This window comes from Peromyscus leucopus, chromosome 4 (genome assembly GCF_004664715.2).
Source record: "Peromyscus leucopus breed LL Stock chromosome 4, UCI_PerLeu_2.1, whole genome shotgun sequence".
In the NCBI taxonomy this organism is placed as follows: Eukaryota; Metazoa; Chordata; class Mammalia; order Rodentia; family Cricetidae; genus Peromyscus; species Peromyscus leucopus.
The window spans coordinates 147,327,437-147,355,245 of NC_051066.1; the positions used below are offsets into that span (position 1 = coordinate 147,327,437).

Below are 27,809 nucleotides of genomic sequence, written 5' to 3' on the forward strand. Positions count from 1 at the left end.
CCCCCATTCCCACATCCCCATTTTATATAGAGAGAAAATGAAGGACCTGGGTTCAAACCGGCACTCTGCCTCTTCTAAACGACTCCACCCACGACTCATCTTGGTGGCCCTGCCCCAGGCCTTGCTGACCTGTGGTCTTGCCCCTAGGCAAGGTGGGAGATGCCGGCCACCTGCGCCTTTCCCAGCCTGAGGACTCCCAGGTGGGTGGGGCTGGGCGCAGGGATTGGCTTACAGGGCCGGTAAAGGCAAGAGGTTGACGGAGGCAGGCGGGAGGATTGGCGGAGCCGGGCTGCGGCCACCATCACGTTTGCCAGGCCCAGTACCCTGCGAGCTGGGGCTGCTTGGTGACCCACTTCTGAGTGCCCTGCACAACCATGGACCCCGGTAGCCAGAGCTGCGCACTCTCCTCGCTCTATGTGGGCGATCTGCACCCCGACGTGACTGAAGCTATGCTCTATGAGATGTTCTCCCCCATCGGCAATATTCTGTCCATTCGCGTGTGTCGGGACGTGGCCACCCGGCGCTCGCTAGGCTATGCCTACATCAACTTCCAGCAGCCTGCTGATGGTGAGCCCCAGAGGAGAGAAAAACCTTGCCTTTAACATCCTTTGGGCAAAATATGCCCTTTTGAAAACTACCATCCCAAACTGGAAAATTTTATTTCTAGTGAACTTCTATTAGCTATGTAATAGTAATTTTCTATCTTTCAGGTAGAAATGGGCCTGTAACTAATTGTGGGTATTTAGTATTGCAGATCCTAGCCAGGGAAGATGAGGCAGCCTGTGTTTCCCTCTTCTATATAACAGCAGGGAAACTGAGACCCAGAAGTTGGAAGGCAGGCATTCAGAGAACTGACAATTACTGCTGGGCGTATTCATTGTTGCTGGGTGGCTTTTGTGTTGAGTGGACTTGGATTAGGAGCCCGGGATCTGTGTGACATTGGGCAAGTGGCTCAACCATTCTGAGCTCAGTTGCCTGAGTAGAAGGAAAACTGGAGTTCTGCCTCCCTTCAAGGGTGGTTATAGAAGGGATTGAGAGCACCTGAGAGGAAGCTGGCCAACGCCTTGCAGGTGGAGGATGGGAAAGCCTTGGGCTCCTGCCCTCCAGTGTAGCCTGACATGGGTCTCCACCAGGTGCCTCACCTTTCTGCTTCCGGAAAAGCTGCCTCCTCTTGGCTTTGCTGGCCACTGTCGGGGTGAAAGGATTGGTTAGTAACTGTCAGCTGAGCATGTCTGGGCTTCTGCTGAGAATGGAGGGCAAGGGTTAAGAGCCATGGGTTTTGCTGGAGCTATATCACTTGGCAGGACCAACCTTGGTGGGACCAAGGCTTGTTCCTCAGTAGCATGAAGAATGGGGACCGGAGTTTGAAGGACCATTTGGGACACTGGATGTATTCTTAAGTGACAGCCTACGAACCACTCCAGAAATGTAACCAAGAACTGGCCTCCCCGGACTACTGGAGAAGCCATGGCAGGAACATGAATTTGAGGTCAGCCTGGGCTACATTTTGAGACATGTCTCAAAAGGAAGAAAGACCCCTTAGTTCAGGCCTCCTGGGTGAACTGAAAGGTTCCCAGAGTCCAGAATGCTCTCTCCCTCTACTACACTCCATTTCTGCCTCCTCTTGCCTCTCTGCAAGGCTCATGAGTGAAACAGGACCTGACCATCTGGGCCATCAATCCATAGATGGGAGGTCTGAACTGTAGTTTTGTTCCTGACTGGGTATGTTAGCACTGGATGAAAAGTATAGACTTCTGTTCTTACTCCACTGCATTCCCTCGATCTTTTCTGTGCCTCTGAAGCTAGCATGGTCTTGAAGCAGGCAGCACATCATCTGCAAGGCATAGCCTGTCCAAGTAGAAGGATGGTGGCAGAGGTGGCTTGACACACTGCCGTTTACCAAACACCTATTTGCCGTGTGATACAAAACCCAAGTCCCATTTGTTGCACGCTTTGCTTTCCGATCTGCCTGACCGCCGGTCAGTTGGTGGCATCACTTCAGTTAGGCATGGGGAAGAAGGTACCACCATCATCTCCTCACTTCACAGGTGGGGATGAGGGACTGGTGAGGGGGGTGCACATCCCCTTCCTTTACATGCTCATCCGTGCAATATTCTTGGCTAGACTAGCCTGGCTCTGCCTTCCCAAACTTCAGTCTCCCCATCTGTAAGATGGGGATCCATGCTACTTGCTAAGAGTTGATCTTTCTGGAACATCCAAGGAGTACCATGTACCATCATCCCCTCAGCTTTAATCCACCCAAGTCTCCAGGCTCATATCTCAAGTGAGACCCAGATTATGGCTTTCCTTTCCTCGATCCTAGAGAGCACAGTGGAAACTCAGGGTCACAAATATCACCTAACTTGCCCCTTTCTCTCCTTGCCTCCCCCGCCAGCGGAACGGGCACTGGACACAATGAACTTTGAGATGATCAAAGGCCAGCCCATCCGGATCATGTGGTCCCACCGAGACCCAGGGCTTCGAAAGTCTGGTATGGGCAACATCTTTATCAAAAACTTGGAGAATTCTATCGACAACAAGGCTCTCTATGACACCTTCTCCACCTTCGGGAGCATCCTCTCTTCTAAGGTGGGTGTGCCCCTCTAGGAGAGTCAGTTGGTGTCAGATACCTCTGTGGTAGAGGGGTACCAACCAGCACCCCACTTCACAAGCTTTGGGTACAGCAGGCACTTCGCCAGTAGTTATTCATGGTTTTATCTTCTTAGAACCACTAGAGGTCGCTCTTGCACCCAATAGCCCGCTCATGGGATAATCACCCGAGCTCATGGCTTTCAACACTACTGTTTATTTAGTTTATAATTCGGAGTTGGTGATTTGGGTTGAGCTCAGTTAGACAGCATTTCTGGTCTTGGGCCTGGCGGAAACTCTCAGGAGGCCCATGTGGATTTGGCTGGCTGTCAGTTGAAACATCTGGGATTTTCTCTGTGTGCTCTTCCATGCTCCTGCAGGCTATCCCAGGTCTTTCTCACAGCTGTGCCAGGTCTCAGACGACTTGGAGTAGAAATTCACTGGGCTATCTATAACTTCAACCCAGAATTGGGACCCCTTTACTCCTACTCTTCTCTATAGACCAAAAGCAGTCCCAGACCAATCCATATTCAAGTGAGGGGGTAGTTAACATCTACAAAACAGAATTAAGTGTTTGGTTATGATAAAGTTATTCATTAGAGACTGTAGCAATCAGCATCTTGCTTCTGGTTTTCCCTTGCTGCTGGAGACAGAACCCACTCTACCACTGAGTGTCCCACCCGGCCCCCACCACATCTTGTTTTTAAGATGTTTCTTATATTAGAACATGAAGTCCATCTAAGTGGCATTATTATTTCTAGTCACTGCTGTGTCTCTGAGTCTTTGTGTTCAGTTTCCTGCATCCCTGGGCACACTGGATGTCCCCCCATCATGACATGCAATAAGTACTGGATGGTTTATGGTTTGTGAAGAGTTCTGATTAGTTCTCTAACCTTATATATGAGACTTTTCAGGACCAGAGGCTTAACAGCAGGCCAGTATGTGCTGAGTAGAGGGCTAAAGCCTGGGTGTTGTGCCCTGGATGTTAATGATGATGGCCAATTAGGTCCCCAGAGGTCTCTAGAAGGGCAAAGGCAGAGTTGTCATGATCTCTGGGTTTGAGCCTTTCCTGAACACTGCTATGAGCCAGCTGCAGTCTCTAAGCTCTCAGCTGAGCTCTTCCACCTTCCCTGTGAATAGGGCCTGTCGGCCACTCAAAGGAGTAGACTGACACCCGAGGTGTGTACTGTACCGAGACAGAGCCAGGGCAGCTCCTTGCTTTGACCACCATTGGGAGGAGGAAGCTTAACATGAGCTGAGTTCTTACATACTGTCAGAAGCTTGTCTTTCTGTGTGTCTGGATGCCTGCCTCTATAGTCGCTCTGGATCCCTCCCTGCCACCCCTCAAGGTGTCCCCAGGAAGATTCCAGAGTTTTGTTTGAGGCCACAGAGGTTTGGAGCAGTAAGATTGCTTGTCTGCCGTTTAGTGTAGTATATGGATGAGGGTTAACATTAAAAGCTTTGGGTTTGATTTTGTGGGTTCTTTGGTTTTTGTTGTTATTTGTTTGTTTTTCGGGGTTGTTTATTTTGTTTTGAGACAGGGTTTCTCTGTGTAGCCCTGGGTGTCCTGGAACTCACTCTGTAGACCAGGCTGGCCTCAGACTCAGAGATCTGCCTGCCTCTGCCTACTGAGTGCTGGGATTAATGTGCCACTGCTGCCTGGTGCTTTTCTGTTTTTTTTTTTGTTTTTTTTTTTTTTTAAAGATTTATTTATTTTTTTATGTATACAATGTTCTGTCTGCCTGTATACCTGCAGGCCAGAAGAGGGCACCAGATCTCATTACAGATGCTTGTGAGTCACCATGTGGTTGCTGAGAATTGAACTCAGGGCCTCCGGAAGAACAGTCAGTGCTCTTAACCTCTGAGACATCTCTCCAGCCCATGTTGTTTTGTTTTTTGAGACAAGGTCATGCATAGTCCTGGCTGGCCTTGAGTTACTATGACTATGTAGTTCAGTTACCCTCAAACTTAAAGCAGTCCTGCCTTGAAGTCTCCTGAAGTGTTGGGATTACTGCTGGGCACCGCTGTGCCTGGCTTTGGAGTCAGTTTGAACTGACTGGTGGGTTCAAACTTACCAGATTAACTGTAGTAAATTGAGCAGGGGGAAGGATGTCTTTCCCCTTTCTTCAGGCCTTGAGTCCTCTGGGTCACTGAAGACTGGATGGCAAGCTTTGTGTGACACAAGCAAACCCTTGTAGGCCTCAGGAAGCCCTGCCGTGGGCTTGGTCAGCAATAAGGCTTACAATGAGGTCCCTATCTCCACTCCAGGGAGCTTGGCTGGAATTGGTAGGAATAGTTGGAAATTGGGCTCAGAGGCAAGACTGAGGTTCTCAAGGAGTCATGGGCCCAGAAAGGAGAAAGCCATTAGGCCAATCAGGAAAGAGTTCAGTGGCACCATGGGAAGAACACATGATCTGCGTCAGGCCACCTCTGTGCAAACGCCAGCTGCATAGCAACAAGGCAACATAATGTATTGTACCAGAAAGAGAACTCTGGAGGCCAAATGTCCTGAGTTCAAACGCTTTCACTTCCTGACTCTGCGCCTACACTGGCTTCCTGGAAAAGGGGCAGTGGTAGAACTCCCCTCCTAGGACTGTGGGGAGTTAGGTGCAAGCTATGAAAAGGTACCTGGGGCATGAAACACCTAAAGGACCATGCAATAATTATGACATTGCTACTGAGTGGTTGACTTTGGACCAGTCATCTATTCTAATTTTCCCACTGGGTCTCAAAAGTTAAGAATTACCTGGAACGGTTCTCCTGGAACATGTAACAAGATAAGTACATATCTTTAGTTAGTGATGGATCCAGAGTGGGGGAGGTGGGGGCCGTAAACATGGCTAAGTCTGAAAGGGTTGACCTTGAACTAAAAGTGAAAAGATCCTCCTTGGGGATGGAGAGATAGAGAAGTGTGTGATGGGTATGAGATTGAGGATTGTATTTATGTATATGTGTTTGTACCTGCTTGCCTGTATGGGCACTATGTGCAGGCAGTACCCTTGGAGGCCAGAAGAGGGCGGTGGATCCCTTGGAACTGGAGTTGCAGTTGCGAGCTCTCCAATATGGAATTAAACCCAGGTCCTCTGAAAGGGCACCAAGTACTCTGAGCCCCAGGTCCATCTCCCCAACTCCACAAGAAGCGGTTTGGATGTAGGATTTGTTGTGCATGGCCCATCAAGGAGCCTCAACCTACCAAGCTGACAGACTTCTCTGCATGGTTGAAGCCATCACAGTTTTAGGAAGAGCACCCCAGCAACTGGCATGTGGGTGGAGGCGTGGACAGTGTCACTGAGCTGAGCTATGAGGTGGTCCTGTGAAACTGGGGTCATGGAGACCTTAGAAATTGGGCCTAATGCCCGGCAGTGGTGGCACCCGCCTTTAATCCCAGCACTCAGGAGGCAGAACCAGGCAGATCTCTGTAAGTTCGAGGCCAGCCTGGTCTACAGAGCGAGATCCAGGACAGGTACCAAAACTACACAGAGAAAACCTGTCTCAAAAAAAAAAAAAAGAAAGAAAAAGAAAAAAAGAAAGAAAAAGAAACTGGGCCTAAGGCCTTGACCCAAGAGCTAAGAACCATCTGAACTCTAGGTATTTTTTTTGTTCTGTATTACAGTATCGGGGATTATGGGGGTCCAGCCCCTCGATAGTCCCCTCCCAGGGTCCGGGAAGAATCTACAACCAGCTGATAATTAATCTTTAATGGGAAGAAATGAATCTATGTACACGAAACTCCTTAGTTCATATACTTTATTATTCTGTGACAGTTACAAGCTTATATTCTGCTCTCATATTTAGGTCATCTTTAGCCTGATTTCTCTCTACACTTGTCTGCGATCCCCTCTATGTTCTTTCTTAATTCCTTCATCTAGTTCTGTCCCTTCTAGGTTCTCATCTATCTAGTTCTTTCCCCTATCAGCTCCTCTCCCATCTCCTTCTCTCTCATCTGGCTCTTCCTCATCTTCCATCTCGTTCCTCTTGTCCTCTCTTCTAGCCCTTCAATCTAGTTCTTCCCCATCTCAGTTCGTTCCTCTCAAGTTCTTACCCATCTAGTTCTTCCATTCTCTTCTCTCCTCTCTGTCCTGTGCCCTGGGAGTTCTGGTATATATATACACTTACAAGCAGTATTCCCTTAGCAGTGCAAAGCCAGGCTTCCAGGGTCAAATGGAGGGGTGATAAGAATCACACAGGGAGGCAATAACCGTTAATTATCACTTGCAACCCCAAAGGGAAGTGACCAATGGGGAAATGAATTAACTAAAGGCTAAATTCAGGTAATATCTAAGAAGAGGGCTCTTACGTGCACAACTATAATCTTAAATGTGTTTGGTAAAAGATGTTAAAAATCTATAAGTTGCTAGGTCAATGGGAGAAAATAAAACTGTCTTCTTTTTTCCTGTGGCTCCTATCTGTCCAAGCTGTCTGCTGTTTTTCTGCAGGGTGGGGGAAAGTGTGTTCAGTCTCTAGGCAACCTGTGTACAGCTAGATGCCTCTGGTGATAGTTAAAGGAAGATCTGGAACTAGAGGTAAGGTTTAGGAAAGGAAGAAGTTAAGCTTAATTAGCACATCCACCAGGCCTTCTCAAACAGGTAGCCTGGATGCTTAAGTCTGTTCTTAGAGAGTACAGAGGTATCTCTGATAAGGTACTTTCCTCCATCCGGTGATGGACCTGGCCGGATGCTACCAATAATGATAATTACAGGGAGGCTTGAACTGGGAGTTCTGGCTGAGCATAGCTGTTAGCACAGAAGGTTATCTAAATATTCTTAGAAGTGGTTAGGTAAGTAGTTAGAGGTCTATAAAGTTAGTAAGGCTGTAAGAAAGGAGGGGTCTGAGCTAAATTGTGTAAAGCTATTACTTAACGTCCACCTGACCTAGGTGGTGTCCCCTTGTGGAATTTACCTTAAGTCAGGAGACTCGCCTGTGGGTTGCTATCACTGTTAATCCTCAGAAATTGGGTGACCACCTGGGTGATGTCTCCTTTAGTCCTTGAAAGTGGCTAGGGGAGATATCTGATTCCAGAGAAAGCCTTTCCTGAGGCAGTTCTCCAAATGCCTGGAATGTGTATGTCTAGAGAGTGATCAGTCCACCTTGTTAGCCCTTCTAGGGGAAAAGTCAATTGGGAAAACTATGAAGGCACACATGATTTTCATAACAGAATACAGCTGATATATAACAAGCCAAGTAACACCAAAAACTCCTTGGAATTTGGCTTCCTCTGGAGGAATTCCCTGATTCCTCCAGGTAGTGACTTTGCCATAACCAGCTGAGTTCTTATGATATTCCTTCGGCCCGCAGCATTACAGAATAGGCATAGAATGTTCTGTCACAACATTGAGGTGAGTTTGTTGTTGGAATAGTACAGGATTTGGTAAAATTCAAACAAAATAGGGAAGGCATGGTGATGCATGCCTTTAATCCCAGCACTTGGAAGGCAGAGGCAGGTGGGTCTCTGTGAGTTAGAGGTCAGCCTGGTCTACAAACCAAGTTCCAAGACAGCTAGGGCTGTTACACAGAGAAACCTTGTCTCAAAAATTTCCTCCCTGACCATCCCCCCCAAAAAAAAGAAAAAAGAAAAAGAAAAAGAAGGAGCTAAGAAATAAAGCTCTGTCCTTTCTGGCTCTGGTCCCCAGGAATAATCACTGTCAATAGTTTTGTGAGGTGTGCACAGTTGCACACACTTGTAACCTAGCTCTTGTGAAATTGAGGTAGGAGAATTTCAAGTTTGAGGCCAGCCTGGGCTACAGAGCGAGACCCTATCTCAAAAATCTCCTAAACAAACAAAAGCCCCCTAAAACAGAGGTGTGTGTGTGTGTGTGTGTGTGTGTGTGTGTGTGTGTGTGTATGTTTCAAAACTTTCTATTCATAGATCCCACTTTGATCCAAATAGACTTGATTTCTGCCTGCGCCTTAGTTATCTCTTTCAAATGACTGCCAGCCTTATAACCCACCACATTCTCTTCAGCCTCGCACGTGCAGTAGACTAGAGCAACCGTATACAGCTTCTACAGCCAGCCTGCCCTGGGATGTTCACAGTGTCTCCAGTTTGCTCTCAGAGTCAGAGGGCATCTGGGGGTTGAAATCCCAAGTCCACTCCTCCTTACACTGTCACCTCAAGCAAGTGGATTGGTCTCTCTAAATGTCCGTTCTCCAATTCTAAACTGGGCTGTTATGAGATTAAATCTCATTCTCCCCCAACCCCCCAGAGGAAGCCCAAGGTCTAGTACCTGTTAGCAAAGGCTGTCACTGAGCTCCCCCTACATAACTGTCTTTTACACTCACCAATGAACATGTACAAGTCATTACGCCTTTGTCCTTCTGTTCTCCCTGAAGTCCCTGTTGGGTGGTCTCTGTCCTTCCTCCCTGTGACCAGGTAGTGTATAATGAACATGGATCACGGGGCTTCGGCTTTGTGCATTTTGAGACCCATGAGGCTGCCCAGAAGGCCATCAACACCATGAACGGGATGTTGCTGAATGACCGAAAAGTGTGAGTTCTCGGCCCTGGGGGGAGGGTAGCGGCTGAAGGGCAAAGCTATGGAATCAGGAGTGTTGCTTCTGAGACTGTCTAATGGGCACAAGGTGCTGGGCAGAGTTCTTCCTTGGAGTATAACCTCAGGTGAGTGACTGAACCTCTCAAGGACTCTTTCCTTGTGTAAAAATGGAGTTGGTAGACATCAAAGGACTATCTGAGCAAAGGACGAGAATTCTAGAGGGAACAGCTAATGGCCAAATCATAGATGGGCTTGATGATTGCATCTGTTTTCCAGTCTCTCAGTATGGCTGTGGTTTCTTTCCTCTGTCTTGTGTGCTGGTCCATGGGGTCTGGGGGCAGACGGGAAGGCAGGTACAGCAGCAGGCCTGTCCATGTTTGCTATCATCCCACTTCACAGATGGGAAAACTGCTGCAGATCCAGAGAGAACCTGCCTTGGGCTGCTCCTTTCCATATTTGGAATCTGCCCATCTGCTGGCCCAGCCACATGGTCAGTGCTGTGGAGGGAAGGCAGCTCTTTTTGTGGTTGTTGTTCTTGTTGTTTTCTTTTTGAGACAGGGGTCTCATACTATATAGGTGGAGATGATCTTGAACTCCCTATCCTCCTGCCTCTGCCTCCTAAGTACTAAAATTACACGTGTGAACTGCTAGCCCTGACTGGAGAGGCAACTTTGGGTTGCCAGAGGCACTGGGTTATTTGATCTGGAGTTTCTCTGGGGAGGGTCCTGTGTACTGATCTTACTGTTTTGTTCGGAGATTTCCTGGATTCTCAGATGTTATTAGCAACTACTTCTCTGTATTGACCTCTAACGCTTGATGTTCAACCCTTGGTGTCTGCTCCAATTTCCTCATGACACATGTGCTCCATACTACCTGCCTTCCTTATGCCAGGCATTTGTTAATCGAGGATTCTTTTCAGCCAAGTGTCTGTAGTCCCAGCTACCTGGGAGGCTGAAGCAGGAAGATTACTTGGGTTCAGAAGTTCCAGGGAATCCTGGGCAACATAGCAAGTTTCTTATATTCTCTCTCTCTTTCTCTCTCTCTCTCTGAAAAATGATTCTTAGATGTGTTTATGTGAACCTGAACACTTCTAGATTTTTCCTCTCCTTTTTAGCTATGCTTGGAATTGAACTAGGTGCTCACACATGCTAGACAAGCACTCTACCACCAAGTTATATCCCCAGCTCAGAAACTCCAGATTTTAAAATGAATACCCCATTTAAATGATGTCAGTCTATCTCCCCTCCATCACCAGTGACCCAAGCACTGACCATGTCTGATTGGCTCACCCTTGCATCTCTGGTATTCTCCCTGCTTGTTAAATGAATAAGCAAAGCCCCACGGTGGCAGTTGGACCCCGGATTTACAGAAATGAACCCTGAGGCTCAGAGAGGTTCAGTAACTTGCTTAGATCACACAACCAGGTAACTGCAGTGAGGTTCCAGGCTTGAGCCCGATTCCAAATCCATGCTCTTCTTTCCTGTGCTCTCAACTACCCAGTCTGGAGCATTTATTCTGTGTGCAATTGCCACTAGATTGAAGCTCTTGTAACCTCATGCAAGGTGGAACTCTGGAATACAGCTTCTCACCTATTGAAAACAGCTGAGCTCTGGACATGTTCAGTCCAAGAAGTATGACCCTGCCAGGGTTCCCAACAGCAGATAGGAAACTGAAGAATAGCAATCGGTCCAAGTGACCCAGAGTTGCCAGGTGAGCCCAGACTGGGATGGAGGGATGATGAATCTGGTGGCTTCTACTCTGTTGATGTGTCCACAGCTTTGTAGGCCACTTCAAGTCTCGACAGAAGCGGGAGGCAGAGCTGGGGGCTCGGGCCCTGGGGTTCACCAACATCTACGTGAAGAACCTGCATGTGGACATGGATGAGCAGGGCCTCCAGGACCTCTTCTCCCAGTTTGGTGGGCATGCTCCCCAAAGGAAAAGGGGGGGCACTATTGTTCTTCTTCCAGGCCCAGGTCTGGTGGGAGGAGGGCTTCCCTGGGATTTCTTGGGGACTTAGAGGAAGGAAGGGAACATGCTGGCTTTTCCCCAACTCCCCCCTAAGCCAGTTTGGTCCTTTCTAGGAAAGATGCAGAGTGTGAAAGTGATGAGAGACAACAATGGCCAATCCCGGGGCTTTGGCTTCGTCAATTTTGAGAAGCATGAGGAAGCCCAGAAGGTAGGTGCCTCCATGGTCCCTGCTCCACTAAAGAATACAAAGCCAGGCCTGGGAAGCCAGAAGATCAGGAGTGGGCCTGCAAGTGGAGGGCAAGAAAGCACCCTCCCCCAGCCCAGGATGCAAGGATCAAAGGTTCTATCAGTATCTTTTCTTGTTGGCTTCTAAGCCTAGAAGTTCAAAGAATGGAACATTTAGGCGCGGAAGCAAAAGTCCTCACTATGTATAAATATTTACTAATAACTGACCTCTTAAGAAGCCTCTTTCCCCTCAAATATTTCTCCCCACACTGGTAAAATTCCTAAACACTGAGTCAGTGTGCACTTGGGTCTGACTTCTGCTGCTTTCTGTGGATAAACAAACGGGAATTCTGTTCTCCACGTGGATTATAGAAAGAACCTGCTTGGTTCCTCTGTGTTCTGGCAGAAGATGCAGGATTTTACACCATCTAACAGGTTTGGTGTGTTTAAGAGAAGAAAAAGCTTGGGGCTGGAGAGATGGCCCAGCAGTTAAGAACATTTGCTGTTCTTCCAGAGATCCTGAGTTCAGTTCCCAACACCCACATCAGGCACTGTACAACTGACTGTAACTCCAGCTCCAGGGATCTGATGCCCTCTTGTGGTCCTTTTGAACACTTACCCACAGGTGGCACACTAACACACAGATATGCACCATACACATACATTAACAAAAAATTTGTTTGTTTGCTTGTTTGTTTTTGGTTTTTCGAGACAGGGTTTCTCTGTGTAGCTTTGTGCCTTTCCTGGATCTCACTCTGTAGACCAGGCTGACCTCGAACTCACAGAGATCCGCCTGCCTCTGCCTCCTGAGTACTGGGATTAAAGGCATGCGCCACCGCCCGGCCAAAAATTTTTAATGTTTAAAAAAAAGATTGACATGGTTGAGAGATGGCACAGTGGTTAGGAGCACCAGTTGCTCTTATGAAAGACCCAGGTTCAATTCCCAGCACCCACATGGCAGCTCACAATCATCTGTAACTCCAGTTTCAGGGGAATCTGACATCACTGTACACAGACACAAATGCAAACACTCATACACATAAAATAATAAAATAACTTTAAAGAATTTTTTAAACTTTATTTTATGTGCATTGGTGTGAAGGTGTCAGATCCCTTGGAACTGGAGTTACAGACAACTGTGAGCTGCCATGTGGGTGCTGAGAATTGAACCCAGGTCCTCTGGAAGAACATCCAGTGCTCCTAACTGCTGAGCCATCTCTCCAGCCTAACTTTAAAGATTTTTTTTAAAAGAGATTTATTTATTTATTTATTTAAAGATTTATTTATTTATTATGTATACAATGTTCTGCCTGCATATGTCCCTGCAGGCCAGAAGAGGGCACCAGATCTTGTTACAGATGGTTGTGAGCCACTATGTGGTTGCTGGGAATTGAACTCAGGACCTCTGGAAGAGCAGCCAGTGCTCTTAACCCCTGAGCCATCTCTCCAGCCCCCCCTTTTTTTTTTAAAGATTTATGTATTTATTATGTATACAATGTTCTGTCTACATGTATGCCTGCAGGCCAGAAGAGGGCCCAGATCTCATTACAGATGGTTGTGAGCCACCATGTGGTTGCTGGGAATTGAACTCAGTACCTCTGGAAGAGCAGCCAGCACTCCTAACCACTGAGCCATCTCTCCAGCCAACACTTTAAAGATTTTTTAAAAGATAAGAAAAATCAGGATTGAAGTGCAAATGTTTCTAAAAATCTTTATGAACACTCTCATGGTTAGAAAAAAGAATCGTGCTGTGTTGTAAACTCTAACACGAAGGATGGTGTTTAGGCAGCCATGCTGTTTTGGATGTTTGTTGCTTCCTTCAAATTAGCCCCGTTTGGTGGCAATGAAATAGACATTTAGCTTATTTTGTAATACACCTTCTAGGGCAATTTAAAGTTCACAGCAAGACTGGGTGGATGGCATAGACATTCCATATGCCTGTCACCTCTCCCATGCACAGCCTCCCCCATTATCGGTATCCCCCACCAGAGGGGCACATCTGTCACACTGATGAATCTCCTTGGCACATGCACCATCGTCACCCAGGGGCCCTAGTGTACACTAGGGGTCATTCTTGGTACTGTTCACTCTCTGGGGTCAGACAAATGTAAAAGTGTATGCATCCAGCAGGACCATATGAGAGAGTATTTTCGCCCCTCTAAACCTGTGCTCTGGCCAATTCTCCCAATACCCCACCCCCTGGCCCCCACTGAGCTTTTTACTGGCTTCATAGTTCTGCCTTTTCCAGAATGTTACTTGGCTAGAGTTAGATGGTATGTATCCTTTACTGACTGACTTCTTTCAATGTAATATGCATTTAAATATTTAAAATTTGGTATTTAAATATGGGACTAGAGAGATCCAAATTTAGTTCCCAGCACACCCATTAGGAGTCTTACAACCCCCTGCAACTCCAGCTCTGGGGGATCTGATGTCCTCTCCTGGCCTCTGTGGGTACTTGCACACAAGTACTCATACCCACACCCAAATATACACACCTACACACACTTTAAAAAAACTTTAAATTTTTAATATAGAAAACTTAACATTAATTCTGAGTTTTGTGTTTGGGGTCCCCCCCCCCCCGCTTTCTTTTTGACAGAGTCACGCCTTGTAGCCCTAGCTGGCCTTGTCAGAGAGTAGACTAGCTTTGTGCTCACTGAATTCCTCTGCCCTGTGTCCTGAATGCTGGGGCTTAAAGTCATGTTGTCACCACACAGGCTTCTCTTCTGTTTTTTTTATAATGAGGAATTTAAAACCCACAATTTACTTCAGAGTCTTGTGCCATATCTTTAAAAAGTGGCTGTCCTGTAAAAGGCCGTTTCCTGGTATTAATTATTCCCGGCTAGAAAGGCCAGCCTCGTTGTAGGTGACCTCCTCTGGCCCAAAAGGCGGACTGGAGACAGGGATGGTTCTCCACGTGCCCTCCTCCTGCTCTCCAGGCCGTGGACCACATGAATGGAAAGGATGTGAACGGGCAGCAGCTGTACGTGGGTCGGGCCCAGAAGCGGGCAGAGCGGCAGAGCGAGCTGAAGCGCAGGTTTGAGCAGATGAAGCAGGAGAGGCAGAACCGCTATCAGGTGAGGGCAAGCCGGAAGTGGGGCCGGGGAGGGGCGCCCTGGACGCGACTCCTTCCGACAGTCGCCTTACTTCTAGAAATATGGCTCAGGGCAGGAATCACATGAGCACTGGGGCAGGCGTCACCTGCCTGTGACAGAAGTGGCATGTGACTGCACTACAAAGGGCTGTTGGGAATGCTGTCAACTTTGGTTGGCACCAATCCTTTGTGTGTCCAATACCCACTGTATCCTCCAGTGATGAACAACGAGAATGACCTACATATTTCCAAATGCCTCTGGAGGACATCCTACTCTAGGTTGAAAATAATTAGGCCACACAGGTCACATCCAGAAGGTGGAATGTTGTTTAGTCGTTAAAGTCACATTAATCTGTGGCTCAGTCAGCAAAGTGCTTGCCTCGCAAACCTGAGAACTTAGGTTTGACCCCCAGTACCCACATAAAATGGGTACAGCAGCACACAACTTACTACAAGCACTGGGAGAGACAGGTGGGTCCCTGACGCTTGCTGACCCACCAGGCTAGCCTAACTGGTGGTCCTCAACTCCCAGTGAAGAGACCAAGTCTCAAAACACAAGGAGTGATTGAGGAAGACACCCAGGGTCAACCTCTGGCCTCTGCATACACACACACAAAAAAAAATTCCATTAAGTTCACTGTTGTTTCTTTAAGATTTATTTATGCATATGAGTATTTGCCTGAATGTATGTAAGTCATTGTGTGCGTGCCTGCTACCTGTGGAGGTCAGAAGAGGGCATTGGCTCCTTTGGAACCTGAGTTGTAGATGATTGTCAGCCATCACGCATGCTCTTGGAGCTGAACCTAGGTCCACTGCTGGGTCATCTCTCCATCCCCTTCGTCAGCTTTTTTTTTTTTTTTTTTTTTTTTTTTTTTTTTTTTTTTTGAGATGGAGTTTCTCTGTATAACAGCTCTGGATGTCCCCCAGAACTTGCTTTGTAGAGCAGGCTGGCCTTGAACTCACAGAGATCCGCCTGGCTCTACCTCCTGAATGCTGGGATTAAAGGCATGTGCTACTACCCCCCCTCCCCAGCCCTTATCATTTTTGAGACAGAGACTCACTATATAGTTCTGGTTGGCCTGGAACTCACCAGGCTGACCATGATCCTCCTGTCTCTCTCTCCCATGTGCTAGGATTACAGTCATGAGCCACCAAACCCTACAAGTTAACTAATTAAAATTAATAGTGTAGATCAGTGCAATGTGACTTTTTGGAGATGAACCCCTCTAAATTTTTTAATAAAAGTTTTAGATTTTATGGAGAATGTACATGGTATGTACGCATGTATACATATTGTCATGTACATGTATCCATATGTAATAGTTCTCAGTGGGAGACAGTTTTCTTCTTACTGCAGGGACACTTGGGAATGTCTAGAACTTTCATTTTCCACACTTTGTGGGGAGGGGATGCTGGCAAACACCCTGCGTTGGCCAGCAAAGCTCACATGGCAAAGGACTGGCACGAAAGGAGAGCAGCCATTTTGACATCTCCAAGACGGGGATTAAAGCTTCCGTACCTTAGGGCTGATGTATGAAAGGGCTTAGAGTGGTGTCTTGCATTGTGTAAGATAACATGTCAAGCTGGCAGATGGCAGACTGGCAGCTATCCTTTACTCCGCGGCTAAAGCAGAATCGGCCCGCCAGGAGTTCTGCCTACAGCTGTTCTACACAGCCTTCGGGAGAGCTGTGTGGCTGAGCTCCGAGCCTCACTCAGCCTGCTGTAGGTCTGAGACCTCCTTCCGGGGTCCCCATGTGTGAAATGGGAGGCTAGGATCTGGGCAGGTGTGCGGGAGCGGGCGGGCCTTAGACATCCGGTATGGGATCTGCAGTAACTGGGGACAGGCAGGCTGCCTGGCTACATGAAGCTGGGCCCTGCATGTCCCTTGTGGCCCTGCCAGCCACTGGCCCCACCCCAGGCAGTCTGGGACAAGAGGGGAAGGGGACTGAGCAGAATCCATTCTTTCAGGGTGTGAACCTTTACGTGAAGAACCTGGATGACTCCATTAACGACGAGAGGTTGAAGGAAGTTTTCTCTGCCTATGGAGTGATCACCAGTGCCAAGGTGGGCACTGCGGCACGCCCTGCCCTTCACTACCTCGCTTCTCCATGCCCTAGCTTCTCACCCCTGCACCATCCCCAGCTTCTCACCCCTGCACAACCCCAGCTTCTCACCCCTGCACAACCCCAGCTTCTCACCCCTACACCATCCCCAGCTTCTCACCCCTGCACAACCCCAGCTTCTCACCCCTGCACCATCCCCAGCTTCTCACCCCTACACAACCCCAGCTTCTCACCCCTACACAACCCCAGCTTCTCACCCCTGCACAAACCCCAGCTTCTCACCCCTGCACAACCCCAGCTTCTCACCCCTGCACCATCCCCAGCTTCTCACCCCTGCACCATCCCCAGCTTCTCACCCCTGCACCATCCCAGCTTCTCACCCCTACACAACCCCAGCTTCTCACCCCTACACCATCCCCAGCTTCTCACCCCTGCACAACCCCAGCTTCTCACCCCTGCACAACCCCCAGCTTCTCACCCCTGCACAACCCCAGCTTCTCACCCTGCACCATCCCCAGCTTCTCACCCCTGCACAACCCCAGCTTCTCACCCCTGCACCATCCCCAGCTTCTCACCCCTACACCATCCCCAGCTTCTCACCCCTGCACCATCCCCAGCTTCTCACCCCTGCACCATCCCCAGCTTCTCACCCCTGCACAACCCCAGCTTCTCACCTCTACACAACCCAGCTTCTCACCCCTATAGAACCCCAGCTTCTCACCCCTGCACAATCCCAGCTTCTCACCCCTGCACAAACCCCAGTCTCTCGCTTGGCTTCCAGGGACTTTGGGTTGAGTTCCTCATTCTGGTCTGGCTAACACCTTTGGAGATCCACCAGCAGCCTTGCCTTAGACATTCTTCCTGGGTGGGAAGAAATTAAATGTATGCTCTAGCTGTAGAGCTGGACTTGATGCACGGTAACTATGATTTATTCAACAAATATCCACAGATACCATATATGCCAGGGTTCCAGAAATTTACCCTATTTCTGGGCCTCAGTTTACTCATCTGGAAAATGTGACAGCTGGGTTGCCACTCATCACTCTTGACTCATTCTTCTCCATTTGATGAGTGCTAGGGATGTGTCCAATCCTGCGAAGTTCCTAAGAGGGCCATTCTATTCATCAGTCCCATGACTATGCAGGAGGCTTAGAGTCCGTGTCTCATTCACAAGATGAAGGTGCAGCATGGACTGTGTGGTTCTCAGTCCTGGCTTCTCATCTGGGTCAGACAAGATGCATGTAGAATTCAGAGGGCATGACCTGAACATCTGACTTTCTTTTTTTTTAACTTAAAATTTTATTACATTTTATTATGTATGTGTATGTACACACATGCCCAGAGTTCAGAGGTCAACCTGTGGGAGTCGGTTTTCTTCCTTCCATTGTGTGGACCTGAGGGATCTAACAAGTCATCAGGCTTGGCGGCAAGTGCCTTTACCTGCTGAGCCATCTCTCCAGCCCTGGATTTATCTAATTATATACATTTTCTACTTTATACAAAATGTGATAAGAATTAGATGGATGAAGGTGAATACATTGTCTGCTGTGAATAAGCCACTGCCAAGTTCACAGTAACTCCACTGGAGTGTCCCCTTTTAAAATCTATCTGCTGACCTAAGTTCCTGACAATATTTTCACATCGAGACTTCTGGTCCCTGGGTTGGAGAGGTGACTCGGTAGGTAAGAGCACTGTGTAGACATGAAAACCTGGGTTCAAACACCCATAACCTATGGAAAACTAACTCTGCTCACATATGTGCTTGTAACCCCAGCGCTAGGTTGGATAGAGATGGGAGGATGGCGGGGCCTTGCTGCCTACCAGCCTAGCTTCAGGTACAGTGAGAGACTCTGTCTCAAAGGAATAAGGTGAAGAGTGACAGAGCAGGATGTCCAACATCCTTCTTTAGCCTCAGTGTACACATAACACACACACACACAAGTACGCACAGGCACACGAGCACACATACATGTGTATGCATGCAATGGCATCTGGTCCTGATGAGCTTTTGGTTCTCTTCTAAGAATATTTTGCATAGGATACAATTCATAAGATTATCAGAGAGCCAGTTGTATTGAAATCTAATTATCAAAATATTAAAGCAACAATGTTACATGCTGTGTTGCTAATGTATTAAGCTAAGATCCATCACAATAGCAGTGAGAATAAATAACACATTGAGATCAACATTAAATAGGACATAAAAATATTTGATTTCAAGGCAATGCTGATACTGCTATGTTTACTTTTTGTTGCTCATCTCTGAATGTAAGGAAAACAAAGACTCTTTTGCACAATTCTATCAATGCTCCTTGCTTCAGTTCCACAACCAAGAGATGAGGCAGTTGGAAAGTCCCTATGTCACAGAATGAACTCTACTGGAGAGGTTGTTTTAAAAGGGGCTCTTGTGCCTCTAGCCTACAAGGGTTAAGAATGTAGTGTGCCTCTGATCTGGGAAGTGATGAAGATTATTAGTTTAAAAGCTGCAATCTGCTGGGTGGTGGTGGTGGTGGTGGTGGTGGTGGCGGCGGCGGCGGCGGCGGCGGCGGCGCACACCTTTAATCCCAGTACTTGGGAGGCAGAGGCAGGCGGATCTCTGTGAGGCCAGCCAGGTCTACAGAGCAAGTCCCAGGACCACTGGAACTGTTACACAGAGAAACCTTGTCTCAAAAAAACAAAACAAAGTGAAACAAAAGCTGCAATGTGAGCCCAGCCTGAAGTGGGAACAGTAGCACTGTGGCTGACAGAAGATAACAGTAGCAGAGTCAAGAACAGTGAGGGACACTGGGCCTGAGACACAGAGCAATCTCTGGGTCGGGGGCTGTTGGGTAGGAGACAAGGGCTCACTGTGTAAGGATGGCTTTGAACTCATAGTGCTCCTCTTGCCTCAACTTCCTCAGTGCTGGAGTTACAGGCGGGCACCACCACACCTTGCTCTCTGTACTCCTCTTCAAGCTTTTCTGGAAGTCTACAGTGACTCCAAAATAATGACATTATTGTAAAAGGGCAGCTGAGAAAATCTGTTGCAAACTTCTGAAGAACCAGGCCTCACACCTTGAGGAAGGGTAGGAATCGCTAGACTGTCTTGAGTCCTGGTTGTGTTTGAGTCACCAAGTAGGTGGCCTTGGACAAGTTCCTCTTGGGTCATCCTTTTTCTCCTGTAACAGGGAGGCCATGATGCCTCCCTAATCAGGAGTCTGGGTGTGAGAGCCACAAAGGCTCACAAAGTATGTGGCATACAGCAGGCCTCAGTAAATGCGGAGTGCATGGTTCGTCCCTCTGTCTCAGTATGTCACAGGATCTTCTCAGTGATGGATGTGTTATGCCCTCATCATGAGCCCCTAGAGACCATCAGGAGTCCGAGTTCATAAGCAAAGGCAAAGAGCCTTCTTTGCAAGCTCGAGCTTGGGCTTCCCACCCGTTCTGACACAGCGGTTGGATCAGGGAGATCCAACAGGCAGGGTTTTTAAGGAGTAAAGGATGGGGGTGATAGGGGAATTCCAGATTCAGATGGGGGTCGAACTCCTGATTGGGTAGGAGTGAGGTAACAGAAGTCTTGTCAGACAGGGATTGGTACTGGTGTTGCTGCAAGGAAATTGGCAACATCTATATGTCCTTTATGTTCTAGAGCATTTAGTACTTGCTTGTCTCAGTTCTTATTGGTCCCCCACAGGGTAGTTTGTGGCTTTTCCTGGTTATTGTAATGGTGAGGCCCAGCCCCAGTGTTGTTAGTCTGCAGCCTGTCATGGATGCACTGATGTTAAGTTAGGCCTCTACAGATGTGATCCCAGGGGAGAAGTGTGTATCCCAGCAGTCTTGCTTCCGTGTGCCCAGCAACCCTTGTCTTGTCTTGCTTTTAGGTGATGACAGAAAGTAGCCACAGCAAGGGGTTTGGCTTTGTCTGCTTTTCCTCTCCAGAAGAGGCAACGAAGGCCGTGACGGAGATGAATGGGCGCATTGTGGGTACTAAGCCTCTGTATGTGGCCCTGGCACAGCGCAAGGAGGAGCGGAAGGCCATTCTGACCGACCAGTATAGGCAGTCCCTCTCTCGTCCCGTCTTGAGCTCCTTCCAGCAGCCTGCCAGCTACCTACTGCCTGCTGTATCCCAGGTGGGCCTCCAGCTCCCACAGGGGGATGGAACTTCACAAGTATAGGTTCTGTTGAAAACACTCTGGGCAAGCTGTTCCAGCCCCGTGAAGACTCACTCGCCCCATCTTTAAAGGGGCATGGCATGCTATCCTGCTTTCCAGTCAGCATGAGATTCCTGAATGTTGTGTGGAAGGGACTCTGTGATTAAATGAGTTTGAGAGGTCTTACATTAAGTACTGAAGTCTAAAGCTGGCGGTGATGGCGCACGCCTTTAATCCCAGCATTCAGGGGGCAGAGGTAGGTGGATCTCTGTGAGTTCAAGGCCAGCCTGGTCTATAGAGCAAGTTCCAGGACAGTCAAGGCTATACAGGGAAACCCCTGTCTCAAAGCACACACACACACACACACACACACACACATTATAGAAACATCAATTACTTTATTGTATACATTATCTTCTCCGGTTATGTCAGAATCCATTGGTTCTCTTAAACAGTCATAGTGCTTGTAGCATTTTCCCAGCTCAGATAGATGCTCATGTACCTTAGCATGACCTGGCTGTTCATGTTCTGAGGAGCACGGCTAGGGGATGACATCATAGAACTGAGAGCAGGAGAGGGATGTGCATGTTGAAGACCACTGGTTTGGTGACATCCTTTAGCAACTGGTTGTGCTTGTACAAGCTGGAGTAAGTGACAAACTCCATCTGGTTACTGGGCTGGGGTGAGGAGCAATGGTTGAAATAGATCAGTGATCTTGCTCTGAGGGGTTTAGGGATAAAGGACATCCTGAGATGGAAGAATGGAGCCTTCACATTAGCTTTGTAGGCCTGAGCTTTCTCCGGCAGGGGATAGTGTGGTTCTTGCAGTGGTGTCCTGAGAAGATACAAAGCCCCTCTCATCTTGATCCTCTTCTCCCACAGTCCACAGCACAGGCTATATACTATGGTTCGGGCTCCATGACTCCAATGCAACCTGACCCCAGGTGGACAGCCCAGCCACACGGACCTTCGTGTAAGTGATCCACCCTCTACCTTCAGCCACGCTTGTGGGTGTGAGCCTCAAGAGAAGAGGCAGTGAATAGCTACAGGGCCAAGCCTGGCTCTGCATTTCTCAGAGTCGGTTACTTCCCTCCTCTGAGCCTCAGTTTCCCCTTCCCAACTGGGGGCCAAATGAAGCGTTCATGAAGCAGCAGGCACCATGGCAACCATGACGAAGACACTCAGTGTGGCCTTGTCAGTTATCTCCAGAGGCTACTCTGATTTGGGGCTGAAAATTCTTGTAGAACAGAGGAAATAATGAAACTCTTTTGGCTAAATTGTTGATGAATGGCCTTTGAGATCCAAGCTTCCACTTGGACGAAAGTGAATGATCAGAATTTTAGGGCCTGGGGGGACATGAGCTGGTTTTGTCATGGCACATTTCTACACACCCTCCTCCAGAGTTCTTGGTCTAGGTAAACTGACTCTTCGTTCTTTGTTGTGAATTTCCAGTTCCTCGCCAGCCCTGGGAACTCCAGGCCACAGTGTGCTACTTTGATTATCACCCAAAACCTCTCTCTGTTTTTCTCTCTGCTCTAAGCCACCTGCCCTCCAGCTGCCTCGGTGGTCCAACCACTAAGCACGATGCAGCACACATGTTTTCACCTCAGCAGTGCCAGCCAGGCCTCCAGTCAGCTGCCTCACACGCAGAGAGTAGGTGAGTAGCAGTGAACGAGGGCAAGATTCGGAATAGAAGGGTGTCCGCGGGGTTGGCAGTGGAGGGGAGTTTAGATCAGGCTCCATAGTGACCTTGCTTCCTTGGTGAGCCGGGCCAGCTTTGGAGGCTGTCTGTAACAGAAATGTTAGCTTGGCATCCAGCCCTTGGGAGTCACTTCGTGCCCCTTGCTGATGGCTGTTTCTGCTGACTTAATCTTTAAAATAGTCTTTAGAATCTTTAAAAATAGCGGGCCCATTTTGTGGTGAGGATTGGTGAGTTCACAAGTGGGAGGACTTGAATCTCAGCAAGGACCGAGGCTGCTGTGCCTTGAGGACAAGTGTATCTGTTGGCCAATATCCTCACATCTCTGTGCTGGTCCTACATTCAGCACTGGGGGTCCTTTGGGGATGAATGAGCCAGATGAAGTCCCTGGTCTTATATTGTTGCAGGCTTCAACATACATGCTCATTGTTTCATTTTTCAACCTCAGTAAAATACACACAATGTAAAATTTACTGCTTTACTATTTTTGTTTTTTTAAAAAAGATTTATTTGTATTTTATATGCATAAGTGTTTACCTCCCTGAATGTATGTGCACCACATGCGTGCAGTACCCAAAGAAGTCAGAAGGGGGTGTTGGATACCCTGGAACTAGAGTTATAGTCAGTTGTATGTTGCTATATATGGGTGCTTGGAAGTGAACCCCAGTACTCTGAAAGAACAGTGAGTGTTTTACTACTTTTTTTTTTATGTTCATGTTTTACCTGCATTCATGTCTGTGTGAGGATGTCAGAAGCCCTGGAACTGAAGTTACAGACAGGTCTGAACTGCCATGTGGATGCTGGGAATTAAACCCAGGTCCTCTGGAAGAGCAGGCAGTGCTCTTAACCACTAAGCCATCTCTCCAGCTCCAAGCTTTACTATTTTTAAGCCTACAGTTTAGTGGCATCCAGTACATTCACACTGTGGAGTAAGGACTACAGCATTTTCCACCATCATCTTTAACACTTTTTGGCTTGTGAAACTAAGCTTCCCATTAGCCACAGTTCTTCATTTTACCCTTTCTAGCCCCTAGAAAAACCACCATTCAATTTTTGGCTCTTTGAATTTTCAGTGGATCTTAGCCAAAAGGCTGAGAATCCATTGTCTTTATGAATTGGAGTATGGTTACTTCATGTAAGTGGAATCAGACCATCAGTCCTTTGTGACTAGCTTTCACTTAGCACAATGTCCTCAAGATTCAGTGATGTTCTAGCATGTTGCAGTTTCCTGTAGATGTAGATTTTGGTTATGCATTCACCTGTTGATGAACACACAGATGGCTCCACCTGGGAGCTCTTGTGCATGAATACTGCTACTGTGAACATGGATTTGCAGATATCTCCCTGAGATCCTGCTTTCAATTCTTTTGAGTATATGTCCAGAACTGAGATTGCTGGATGTGTTGACTCTAATTTTTTTTGAGGAACCCTTATATTGTATTTCTATAGTTGCTGTATACCTGACATTCTTGTCTATAGTACACAAATGCCTCAATTTCTTTATTGCTCCACCAAAATTTGCTATTTTTTTCTAAGTGGCTATTTGAAACTTTCTTCTTCTTCTTCTTCTTCTTCTTCTTCTTCTTCTTCTTCTTATTATTATTATTATTATTATTATTATTATTATTTTTCACAGTCAACATTGGTACTCAGACTACAGGACCAGGTGGGGAGGGACGCTCTATTCCAGGCCAGCCTCTCCTGACACATAGAGGATCTTCAGCTGTACACAGTGCCCATGGGGTAAGGCTGCCTGCTCACTGTGGGCTCTGGGTATCCTGGCTCATAACGTTGGCTAGAGTGTTTTCCCTCTGGTCTTTGCTTTTCTTGGCTTATAAAATTTCATTTACTAATATGTGCAATCAGTCAAAGATCATTCCTACTAGCAGAGAGGAAAAAGAACCATGGTCATATTTTATTTACTGGTTACAAACTTTTTGTCTAGGTTATTATCAAAATGAACTTGAACTTCCTGTGAGTATCAGGAGAAGGAATTCTAAGAACATACTGAGTACTGAAGGAATAAGATTAAGCTTCAAAATAGGACTAAAAATGTTTATTATAATTAAACAAAAGGCTATGTAGAATTTCAATATGTCTTGTTTGAATGATTTCTTGCAAAATGAACGACAGCCTTTAAATAACAATAGTACTTCTAAAGTTAGCAAGATGTAAGAGGGCTGAAGAAGGAGGCAAGAATTCTCGACCAGCCTAGGTTGCCTAGGCTATCCTTAACACACAGGCACACATACACCATGGAGATGTGTGTGTACTGCTGATGTGTTCATAAAGCTTGCCAAGAAAAGGTCTTTATTGGGTGCAAAGTGATTAGTGAAGTGTGGCTTTCATGTGACAGTGTTTTTGAAGGGCCTTCATTGGGTCACAACATCTCCGTGTGAGGATAACTTTGTCTTCTAGTCCATGCCCTTGTTAGGGATTCTCTGTCCCACCTGATTGTGCAGACATCGCTTCCCTCTTCCAGAACCTTTCCTGGAGGTTTATGCTCACCTGATGGGGTAAGTGTGTGAGGCCTTTCCCATCCATGTGGTTAAGGAATGTGTTCCTGGCACCATGCGCAGGTCCAGGAGTCAGCTGTGTATGTCCCTGGCCATCAACCCCTGACTGTGTCCATGCTGGCTGCCGCGCCCCTGCACGAGCAGAAACAAATGATTGGTGAGTGGCTGACTCTCCTACACTGGGGCAGGCAGGCAGGAGGGCTGAGAGCTGCCTAGCCTGCCGGAAACAGCTCCAGTGAGGACAGACTTGGGAACATGGTCTAGTTTCCTCACTGAGATGAGAGGTAGTTTCACCCCAGCTGGCTCTCTCTAAAAGTACTAGTGGGCTGATGCTCCCAAGGCTTTTTCCAGCTTGGTATCTGACTCTGACTTTAGGTGGGAGATACCTGGGTGTGAGATCAGGGCCAAGAAACAGTGTAGAATGCCCTTGGGTTTCTCCTGGGAAATGGTCCAGGGTGGTCATTACATGTCTTCACACCTCTTCCAGGGGAAGCCCTGGTCAAATTTCATCTGTCTCCTGGTGCCCGCTGCAGAAGGTGGGAAATAACCGTGTGCTGGGGAAACACAGGTGGTTCCCTCTGGACTCTGAGCTCCAAGTGCAGCTCCTCTCCAGCCCTAGAGTTTCTGACAGGCTCCATTAAAGATGGCACTAAGCCTGGCAGTGGTGGCGCACACCTTTAATCCCAGCACTCGGGAGGCAGAGGCAGGTGGATCTCTGTGAGTTCGAGGCCAGCCTGGGCTACCAAGTGAGTTCCAAGAAAGGTGCAAAGCTACACAGAGAAACCCTGTCTCAAAAAAAAAAAAAAAAGAAAAAAAAAAGAAAAAGATGGCACTAGTGGGCACTGGGGAGATGGTTCAGTAGGTCAGAGTGCTTCCTGTGTAAGCTCGAGCACTTGAGTTTGAGTCCCCAGCACCCATATAAAAAGCTGGTCCGGGCTATGTGTGCCTGTAACTCCAGAGCTGGGGGATGGAGACGGGAAGATGGTAGGAAATTGTCGGCCAACCCGCCCAGCTGAACAGGCAGCTTCAGGGTCAGTAAGAGACACTGTCTCCTGGGAATAAGGTGAATAGTGATAGAGCAGGACACCTGATATCCTCCTCTGGCCTCCACATGCACACATCACTGCTTGCATGTGCTTGTGCACACACACACACACACACACACACACACACACACACGTACACACACATACACATACGTGAATGTGATGTTACTAATGTTGGAAAGAATGAGCAGCTTGCTTCTGGTCAGCACACTCTTCACTTCCTGACCATGCAGACCGGGGGCCCCTTCACTGAAGGCCATTGCCACTCCTCCATCGTTTCCTTAGCTTACTCACCAGGTTCTGTCACTTCATGCCCCTCCCTAACACAGAAGAAAATTACATACGCCTGATGTAGGCTCAACTGGCTGTTGTCTGTCAACATGTCCCTTCTTTATGGGAAGACCTTTCTGCTCCCACTTAAGCACCCCCACCCTGGAGTGTTCCTCCATGCGCTGTCCAGATGGGCGGACCCCAAAACCAGGTTGTACTGCCGGAAGTACCTGGTGGTGGAAGATAAACTTACGCTGTTTGCTTCCCACACTCAAAAAGTCTCAAGTTGAGCATCACCTCCTGTCTGGAATCCCAGTGTGTCCCATGAGAACCACTTCTCACAAAAGGAACAAATGGAGTCTTGACTCTCAACTGACCTTGCTGCAGATCTCTTCACAAATAACATTCAACTTGGCCCTTCAGATTGTCCTCCAAGGCGGGTTTGCTATGCTTTATGGAGGGGGACAGAGAAGTTTCCAGCACGGTTAAATGGCGTAGCTTGGGGTGACAGGTTCTAGGACATTGCTCCACTCCATGATGCCACCGCTCCTGGGTGCTGGGCTGTGAGGCAGGTGTGTGCCGTGATGCCACCATCAGGTTGTTTTACACAGGGGAGCGACTCTTCTCCCTCATCCACGACACCTGTGCCTCACTGACTGCCAAGATCACAGGCATGCTGCTGGAGATGGACAACCTGGAGCTTCTGTTTTTGCTGGAGTCCCCAGAGTCCCTCCATGCCAAGGCAGGTGGAGGCTGGGAGGCAGCCCAGCAAAGAGCGAGGGCTGGCCTAGATAGGTTGTGGCAGCCGACATCCATCTGCTGCGTCTTAGTGGGGGGTTCCCAACTTCGGTCCCTCCACAGAGAAGCTCTGTGTAGCTCCCTAGTGAAGCTTCAGCACAAACAGCTGTGTTCTGACTGTACAGTCACGTCCAGCCCTGGCACCTCGATTTGAGAAGGTGGCAGTGGGGGCTGGGATCTTGTGAGCAGCAGAGGATGAGGGCTCCTCACGAGTCCATGAGGCAAGCGAAGTCATGGCTCTTGTGAGGCCCCGTTGGGCAGCTGCATTAAGCCCCTCTCTCTTGTGTCCCGCAGATAGAAGAGGCGCTGGAGGTGTTGCGGGTGCATCAGGAAATGGAGTCTGTGGAAGGCAACAGGACCTGAAAACAGTGGGTGGCTGGGGGTGGGAGGACCCACGACAGAACAGCTGAGCCGCTCTCAGCTGGAGAGACCCTGGAGAGACCCCAGCAGAGGCTGGCATTTAAGAACTCACTGCCATGTGCCGGTGGCTTTGTCTGAAGCGCGAAGGAGTTTGGTGAGGCTGAGTCATAGGAGACACACAGAGCGGCTGGAGTGTCCTCAAGCCAGCGGCCCTGCCAGGCCTCAGGGTTTACTGCCTGGCTCCGCTCTGCTCATCTGAAGGCCTGGTCTGCTGTGAGTCAGTCCATCTTCTTAAGACGGGGTGTCCTGCATACTTTAGGAACTTTTTTTTCCTCCCCCCACTGAAAATTGAACCCTCCCACCACTTGACTGCTGAGTACAGCATTTCTGCTTTTGGTTCTAAGGTCCTGTGAACTCTAACTTATTTCCTGATTGGTCTCTCTGTTCTTGAGCTATAGATGTGTAAATGAAGGCTGGACACACAGTCCATTGCTAATCTTTTTCCTTTGTATATTAAAATATGCTGCAAAAATCTGCCTTGCCTCCCAGGAGGCTTTCT

At 48.1% G+C, this 27,809-nt stretch overlaps 1 protein-coding gene across 2 annotated transcripts; it reads left to right on the forward strand.

Annotated features, from left to right (window-relative positions):
- The first annotated feature begins 129 nt into the window (after positions 1-129).
- Positions 130-27,721, forward strand: Pabpc1l (poly(A) binding protein cytoplasmic 1 like). 2 transcript variants are annotated; one of them, XM_028868440.2, is made up of 14 exons: positions 130-567; positions 2,396-2,589; positions 8,960-9,075; positions 10,856-10,995; positions 11,161-11,255; positions 14,215-14,352; positions 16,338-16,433; positions 20,293-20,541; positions 21,444-21,534; positions 22,102-22,218; positions 23,897-24,003; positions 24,840-24,933; positions 26,704-26,834; positions 27,185-27,721. In XM_028868440.2, exons 1-14 carry the CDS (start codon positions 375-377, stop codon positions 27,251-27,253), a joined length of 1,830 nt encoding a protein of 609 aa, XP_028724273.1. In that variant the 5' UTR covers positions 130-374; the 3' UTR covers positions 27,254-27,721. The 2 variants fall into 2 exon arrangements, with proteins under 2 accessions (XP_028724273.1, XP_028724272.1); XM_028868439.2 differs by having other exon boundaries at positions 26,704-27,721.
- Positions 27,722-27,809: the final 88 nt, after the last annotated feature.

Coding starts and splice junctions, on each gene's coding strand:
- Pabpc1l (XM_028868439.2), top strand. CDS start 375: ATGGACCCCGGTAGCCAGAGCTGCGCACTCTCCTCGCTCTATGTGGGC. Junction 2,590..8,959: donor GGAGCATCCTCTCTTCTAAG/GTGGGTGTGCCC, acceptor CCCTGTGACCAG/GTAGTGTATAATGAACATGG. Junction 11,256..14,214: donor AGCATGAGGAAGCCCAGAAG/GTAGGTGCCTCC, acceptor CCTGCTCTCCAG/GCCGTGGACCACATGAATGG.